This window comes from Curcuma longa, unplaced genomic scaffold, assembly GCF_044706935.1.
Source record: "Curcuma longa cultivar G26 ecotype Majalengka, Jawa Barat unplaced genomic scaffold, ITB_CL_G26_1.1 contig_21808, whole genome shotgun sequence".
NCBI classification, from domain to species: Eukaryota; Viridiplantae; Streptophyta; class Magnoliopsida; order Zingiberales; family Zingiberaceae; genus Curcuma; species Curcuma longa.
The window spans coordinates 5,469-13,745 of record NW_027431741.1 but is presented as its reverse complement, the minus strand read 5'-3'; the positions used below and the strand labels follow the sequence as shown (position 1 = coordinate 13,745).

The 8,277-nt window shown below is 40.1% G+C and overlaps 1 protein-coding gene across 1 annotated transcript; it reads left to right on the top strand.

Moving 5' to 3' along the window:
* Positions 1 to 1,566: 1,566 nt before the first annotated feature.
* On the top strand, positions 1,567 to 2,393 carry LOC141817765 (thioredoxin H1-like). Its single transcript, XM_074705393.1, has 3 exons — positions 1,567 to 1,718; positions 1,816 to 1,938; positions 2,041 to 2,393. The coding sequence occupies exons 1-3, from the start codon at positions 1,632 to 1,634 to the stop codon at positions 2,176 to 2,178; spliced, it is 348 nt and encodes a 115-aa protein (XP_074561494.1). The 5' UTR covers positions 1,567 to 1,631; the 3' UTR covers positions 2,179 to 2,393.
* The last annotated feature ends 5,884 nt before the right edge of the window (positions 2,394 to 8,277 follow it).

Below are 8,277 nucleotides of genomic sequence, written 5' to 3'. Positions count from 1 at the left end.
TTTTGTTGCCGCCAACACCACTCCTCCTCTTCGTGCCTAGGGCCGGCGACGGTGATTGCATGAGGCTTTTGTTGCATGGAATTCAATTACACGCAATTGGAAATTGCTTCCGTTTTCCAAACGGAATTAATCAAACAATGGGAGAAAAAGCATGCAACGTCTTCTTGCTTTTAGCAAGCCATGCATGCAACGTTTTGTTGTCCATTGGTTCTTCTAGCAAACCATGCCAGTGGACGTGAAGGCAGACGACAGCCGTTTTGTTCCACGTCGTTCTGTTCCACGCCAGTGGCCTTGCCCCCCTTTCATCCTTGCCGAAGTCGCCAGGATTCCGTGGGATCTTGTTCGTCGGCTGCCGGAGACGGCCGCAAGTGACCCTTTCTGCCCCGCCGCGCGATTCACGCGCTTTCTGCCCTACCAGAGGCCGCCGCCGCGCGATTCACGCGCTTTCTGCCCCGCCGCGCGATTCCGTGGGATCTTGTTCGCCGGCTGTCGGAGACGGCCGCAAGTGACCCTTTTTGCCCCGCCGCGCGATTCACGCGCTTTCTGCCCTACCAGAGGCCGCCGCCGCGCGATTCACGCGCTTTCTGCCCCGCCGCGCGATTCCGTGGGATCTTGTTCGCCGGCTGCCGGAGACGGCCGCAAGTGACCCTTTCTGCTCCGCCACGCGATTCACGCGCTTTCTGCCCTACCAGAGGCCGCCGCCGCGCGATTCACGCGCTTTCTGCCCCGCCGCGCGATTCCGTGGGATCTTGTTCGCCGGCTGCCGGAGACGGCCGCAAGTGACCCTTTCTGCCCCGCCACGCGATTCACGCGCTTTCTGCCCTACCAGAGGCCGCCGCCGCGCGATTCACACGCTTTCTGCCCCGCCGCGCGATTCACGCGCTTTCTGCCCTACCAGAGGCCGCCGCCGCGCGGAGAAACCAGAGATGAAGCAACCTCTGCCATACTGCTCCTTTCTGCTCGCGAAGTGATCCATGAGCAAACTCAAGCTGATCTCTACTCTACCACCTTGAATTTGAGGGGGGTGTTAGAATATTATATATATTAAATATTCTATTAAATATTCTGTTTAGAATAAATCGTATTAAATATTCTGTTTAGAATAAATCGTCTAGAATAAGTCCCTATACTCATGTATAAATAGGGACCTATGGCTTGTAATATTTCAATCAATTCAGAATAGAAATATTTCCGACAATTTGCTAATGAAAATTGCACTTATCGAACAGTAGAGATCGAGAAGGAAGGAAACCTTTCTATCCTAAAATGCACGCGTAAGTGACTCGATACATTGAGACGCCAACTGGCAACTCAAAGCCGCCTCCTTTTGATTGCGGCGGATGGCAACGTGAGCGAAGCGTAATTTTCTACCTTTAATTTGCAGAAAAATTAAAGACGGCGAAATAGCGCGATCGCGATTGGGGAGCGACGATGACGAGGGAATTTATGTATTTTTTTAAATTTATTTATTAATTTATACAATTTTCAAAAAGAATGGCATTAATTCGAGCCTTTTAGCTTATAAATAGAGCACGCTGAACAGAGCTAGAGAGGCAGACAGGCAGGCAGGGCAGCAGCGAGTCCTCTTTCTGGTAATTTGCTCTGTGATTCGAGGGAGAAAGCTCAGGAGGATGGCAATGGAGGGATCCGTGATCGCATGCCAAACCCCCAGCGACTGGAATCGCCAAATCCTGTTCGCCAATGCAGCCAGGAAGCTGGTACGGATCCGATTCATTCAATTAATTTGCAAAAAAGAAATGTTAATTTGTTCTTTAATGAGCACTGGAGCTAGCTAGCTGATCGTAATTCGTACAGGTGGTGGTCGACTTCACTGCTCCCTGGTGCGGGCCTTGCCGTGCGATCGCCCCTCTCTTCTCCGAGCTGGCCGAGAAGTTCCCCGGTGTCATCTTCCTCAGGGTGGATGTCAATCAACTGAAGGTAATTAATTAAAGAGCACTGCATGCTGTTACGTACTAATTTTGAATAGTTGGATCGCTAATTATATTGATAACGTCGCCAATTTATATAAATGCGTGACAGAGGGTCGCCATGGATTTGGAAGTAGAAACGCTGCCCACCTTCGTCTTCCTGATGGAGGGGCGTGTGGTGGATAGGATCGTCGGGGCACGTAAAGACGAGCTGCCCAAGAAGGTGCTGCTCCACATGCCCAAGTACTGAATGCTTGATCGATCGCTGCCCATGCCCATGCCCATGCCCATGCAGTTTCAGCTGATCATTGCTAATTGTTCTTGGAATTAATAATACGGCGCGTCTATGGCTAGCTATCAGAGTACTTTAGATCTTCTGTAATAAACATGATGATACTGAGTTTTGTCGATACAGCTCATGATGACTATTTATGTCTACTTGATTTACAAATTATTACTTTTGGATTTGATGGTCTCCGGAAAAGAATATTTTTTTATAAAATATTGATATATGTAATATTCGAATTCGATTCAAAATTCGAAAATATAAATGATTATGTCTTGAGCTCCGTTCGAAATGAAATTCGAGCTCAAGTTTACAGTTTGAGTTGTTCTCGAGCAGAATTGAATTAACTACAACTCAAAATGACTTAAATTCAAGTTTAGTTCAAGTTATTCAAATCATAATTTGAGCATATTTATATTAAAATTATGAAAAAAGTAAATAGAGCTTGGTTCAGTTCCCAAGTGATTCATGAACAATCAAATAAATATTATGAATTCGATTTGACTTCAAAAAATTATCAAATGTATTGGAGTTTGACTCGAAAAGCTTACGAGTAGGTTCGATTCGTTTGCACCCATAGTTAGAAAAGCATAGAGCGTTGAGATTCTTCAATGATTGTGGATTAATGTAATGGTTGCTTACCTGGGATCAATTAAACTCTATGATCAGAGACATTCACAGTTTTGTACTCAGAATTCAGAAATACACTCTAAATTAATGTAATTGTTTTTCTTAATTAAGCATTCACATAGTTAAAGTTAAACATTCAAATGACAATCAAGCACATGAGATTACTAAACTTGAGAGAAAATGAAAATATATAGGAAGATTATATATATCTTAATTGTTTACCTCATTCAACATAGAGCCACATATCTTTCACAATGCTATATACACTACTATGTTAATGTGTTTGCTCAATAACTCAGTGACCAATTGGACAAGGAACACCAGTGGTATTAGGCCCATTGGTGCAACCGGAAGTTTGAGACTGCGGAGCCAAGCCCTTGTGAAGTTGGTCGAACACGACTCTCTTGTTGTTCGCTGAGCTTTCACTTCCACTCAGAAGTAGGCGAGCCGCGGACACAGGTGGCGAACAAAGAAGAAGAAGAAGTGATAAGAAAACCACCAAAACCAAGTTGATCAGGACTATTGTGCAACCTGCCATTTTGATATGGAATATTTTGGTACAAAAATGACTTACTTCACTCTGCACACAACACAGATGATGAAGGGAGATCGAGAGGAGGGGTAACTATATAATACCAGTAGTGTTATTTGCTTAAAGATTGAAAACTTGTGTGAAGAAGCTTCAGGGTAATGATCCATGAAGTTGGGCCTCCAATTGAGACTCGAGTTCATTTGGAATTGGACCTAAAATGTTGACTTAGAGACGAGTGCGACTTAGTTTAATCAGTGGCAAATGGAAAGCGAGTCCAGAGCGTCACGTAAGCTTATTATACGTTGATGGATCGATGTTGGGGCAACTTCCTCTTCCACAGCTTTAAGCTGCCACCAAATGAAAAGAGAATGTAGGTTGAACACGAAGACATTCATGCAAAACGGTTCCACAAAAAACAAAAAAAAATCTATTAGAAAAACGATAAAGCAATTGTAGCGCCTCGTAAATTCATTTCTAAACTTCATAAATGTTTAAATATAGGCTTTAAATATTTATAAGGGGCATAGAATAATTTTAGAAATTTTATGGAATTTTTAAGGGAATTTTAGGAATTTTTCTAAAAGAAATAGGAAAAAGGGGTAAAAAGATGCATGGCTGAGGTTCAAACCCGGAACCTCTAAACAGTTATAAGTCTTAAGTGAGTTGTGATGGCCATGTGCCCCAGCAGGGGTGTGCTTGAAAGAAAAGAGGGCGCATTGTAGTTATATGTGGTAGGAGACGAAAATACCCCTTAGTATAAAAGGGATAAGTTAAAGAGAGGAATTGTTTTCTCTCGACCTAAATCCCTCTCCACCTCACGCCGCCTCTCTCTCTTGGGCGAAAAAAAAAAAAAAAAATCTAGAGTTCTTGTGTGGCCGACCAAGGAGAAGATTTTCGGAGGGCTTCTCACATATTCGCGTTCCCGTTGACGAGGAGAACGCGTAGGCGCGAACGGTTCGTGGAGATCACAAGATTTTCTAGAAGCCTAGAGTAAAACCCTTATTAGTAAGTACAAGAATCAAAGTAAGTACTACTCACCTGCAGTAAGAGTTGTTCCAGGATTTTATTTTTCCTTTACTTTCGTAGCATGCTTTAAAGAATTGTGTTCGCTCTATGCAAAAACTCTAAATTTTATGTAAACCCTAGAATTGTATGCATGTGGAATGATAAAGTGTTCTATTAAGTCCTTTTAGAGGTTTATGAGAAGTTTATAAGCAAAGAAAGACCAAGGTCTTGATAGGATCCCAAATTCAAGAATTTGAGGATCAAAAGCACACCAAGTGTTTGAAGAAATGCCAAGGCATTTTACTATATGAGTACTAAAAGATAACAAGTATTTTACTTTGAAGAGGCTAGTACCCGACTTCCGAGGTTGTCGTAAAATAAATCCAGGTGACCAATTCCGAGGTCTTGGCCCTGGTAAGACCAAGGTCTTTACCCTCGTAGGACTGGTGGCTCGCTACCCCAGTCTCTATTAGGGAGCGCGCTTTGGTACTACGCCTGGGCCCCAAGAGAAAGTTGATTATTATTTTGAAGTATAAAGCTATAAGTATTCGAACAAATAAAGCAAGTTTTACAAAAGTTTCAAGTTCCAGCAAGTTTAGTTAAGGAAGTGTATCAATTGCAATTTCATGTTTATAAGATGAGAATTTCTAGTACTTACATGATATTGTAGCGTAAACATGAAAGATCACATGTTTTAAGTTTTAAGAGTTTCAAAGCATGAAAACTATTTCAATGAGCATGAAAAGTTTCTTATCATGAGCATGCAGTTTTTAGAATTTTTGTATATATGCACATCTCAGTTTTGTGAGTTAGATAGTACTTACTAAGCATCCGCTTATAGTTGCATTTCCTCTTACTGCAGACAAAGGAAAAGGAAAGCAAATTTGAAGGAAGGCGACAAGGGGATGCGTGATGGTGTGTGTGATGCCTGGACTATGGAAAGCCTTGGGAATTTGCTAAGAGCATATTAAGATTTTTTTTAAATTGCTAAGAAAATTTAGAGATTTTACTTTCTATTCATTGTTAAGAAGATTTCATAAATTGTTAGTTTTGCATATGTTGGGTATCATCTAGTATTTCTGTTGCTAATGATTAAATAGATTAGTTTTGGTTAATGTTTGTTAGATATTATGATTCCATGTCTTTTCAATGAATATGCATGAAATTCTAAAGTAATAAAATGAACTAATGCTTAATTAGTTTTTGAGATTGATACTTTTGGCACATGAGGTATACTATTTGATACATTGTATGTAGATTAGTTTTAAAGAGTGCAAGAAGTTCATTTATGATCCTTTGCATGCAAATATAGTTAGAAATGCTTTAGTTTGCTTTAGAATTATTAGTTGAGTGTTTAAATGAAGAGTCCATGAATGGAGTAAGAAAGGCTGAAAGAAAGAAAATTGAACATGATAGAAAAGATTTCCGCACAAGTTAGAAAATTTTAAATTATTGCTAAATAGAGTAGCACTTCAAGTAATACAAGAAGTAAAGTGTAAGAAAGTAACCCGGCTCATAGAAAGCATGAAGGGCGGGCGTTACAGGTTGGTATCAGAGCAGTTCCCATTCTCCAGCATCACACACATCAGCATCAGCCTTGCCGTCTTCAAGTAAGAATGTATTTATACTTTCTTTTATGCTTTTCCTTTAGTGCTTGTAGTATAGAGAATTATGCTTAAGGGATATGATTATTTTGTGCATAAAAGTTAAGAATCATGCTTAGATAAGATGTGTATTCTATATAGAAAAGATATAGGATTGATTTCATTCCTTGTACGCTAATAGATGGCAAGAACACGTACCACCAGTGCGCAGAATAGAAATCAAGCTGAAGAAGGCGGTGAGTCTAGGACAGAAGAACCTAATCTCACTGAAGTTGTGGCTCAAAAATATAGAATTTTTGAATCAACATAAAATAAGAGTATTACAAATAAATCATATTAAATGAGGTGTCTATTTGATTATAGTTGAAAAATTAAACGCCCATCCAACTATTTAGTAAATGATGGTCCTTTCATCCTTGGGGCAATGGTGCCATGGTAGGACATCTAGATTGTCACCCAGGCACCTGTGATTCTATCCCCAGCTACTGCATATTTGTAGAAATTTTTCTCCAAATGGGGAGCACAATCAAAGGATGCTGGGCGTCTGGGCTGGCCGTTGTGTGCACTTCCTGATTTACTCTGGTGGCCGATGGGAAACTTCCATGCACTACAAAATAATAGCATATTAGCGACGAATATTTGCGACGAAACATATTCGTTGCAAATTTGCAACAGATTCAGCAACAAAAAAAATTCGTTGTAAATTTGCAACGAAATTTGCGACGAAAATAGATTTGTTGCAAATTCAGCAACATCAAAATTTTGTCGCAAATTTCATTGCAAATAAAATATTCGTTGCTAATTTCATCGTAAATTTGCAACGAATATGATATTCGTCGCAAATTGGCAACGAAAAATTTATTCGTTGCCAAATCTATGCCGAAATGTGAGATATATAGAATTTTAGCGACGAACTCTAATTTCGTTGCTAAATCGACGACGAATATAGAGTTCGTTGCAAAATTTACAACGAATAAGTAAATTCGTTGGAAAATCTGCAACGAATTTTGGGTTCGTTGCAGAATTCTTACGTGGTGTGCTGTTTAAATTCTTTTAGCTAATTCTGCAATGAATTTTTTTCGATGCAGATTTGCAACGAAATTACATATTCGTTGCAAATTCTGCAACGAATTTATATATTCGTTGCAAATTCTGCAACGAAAAAAAAATTGTTGGAGAATTGGCAACGAATTTAAATATTTGTTGGAAACTTTGCAACGAATATTGAGTTCGTTGCAGAATTACCAACGAATTTTGCAATGAATAGGATTCGTCGCGAAATTATTTACTTTAACCTAGATCTGTTCTTCTCTTCTTTCCCAACACGGCGCCGCTTTTTCTTCTCTTCTTTCCCAACACGCCGCCGCCTCCCCTTCTTCTTGATCTCGCTCTCCGTCACTGGGTTTTCGCCGTGGCCGCCGCCTTTTTCACGAAGCCATCGGCCGGATCTCGTCGTTGATATCTTCGTTGGTAAGGTTTTCGTTTGATTTTGGTTTTTTGCTCGTTTCTCGCCGCCACCGCACCACTGGGACAGCGCTGGCCGCCGTGGGGCAGTGCTGGCCGCTGTTGGCCGCCGCTGGCCAGTACTGGGCAGCGCTGGCCACTGCTGGGCAGCGTTGGCCACTGTTGGCCGGCGTTGGCTGCTGCTGTTATAGCTATTGAAGATGTGCATAGAGAAGTGAGAATATTAAGTTCTCTAACAGGGCATAAGAATGTAGTACATTTTTATGATGCTTATGAGGATGAAGATAATGTGTATATCGTAATGGAGTAAGTTATACCACTTTAAGGCACTCTAGATCCTTCACAACTCTATTCTTCTAGCAATGGTCCTTTTGGAGATTAATATGATATTATTACATGAAAAATACATGTAGACAACTTCAGTTTGTTCTAACTTCTGAAGTTCTCTTCTTCATCCAATTAATGCTAATTTAATTGTCATACATTAAAAAATCTTGCATTTATTCATCATAATAAAAAGTGAACCTTTTTTGGAAATAATAGATCAGCATTTTCATCTCCAAACTGGATCTTTAATGGAAATCTTGGAATTGGAAACTAAAATCAGGTAGATTTATTATTTTAGTGCCACCAATTCAGAATGCTTGAATTAGCTATTGATTGATTAATGAAACACTTTAGTAACCACTTTACAGGGCAATAGCATGAATAAGGTACTATTGATGCACAAATGCATGTCTTCAAATTTGAGTTGTATGAATTCTCATAAAACTTAAACTCTTAAAGATTGTAAAATATAATAAAATATACTCAGAGAAAATGGATTTT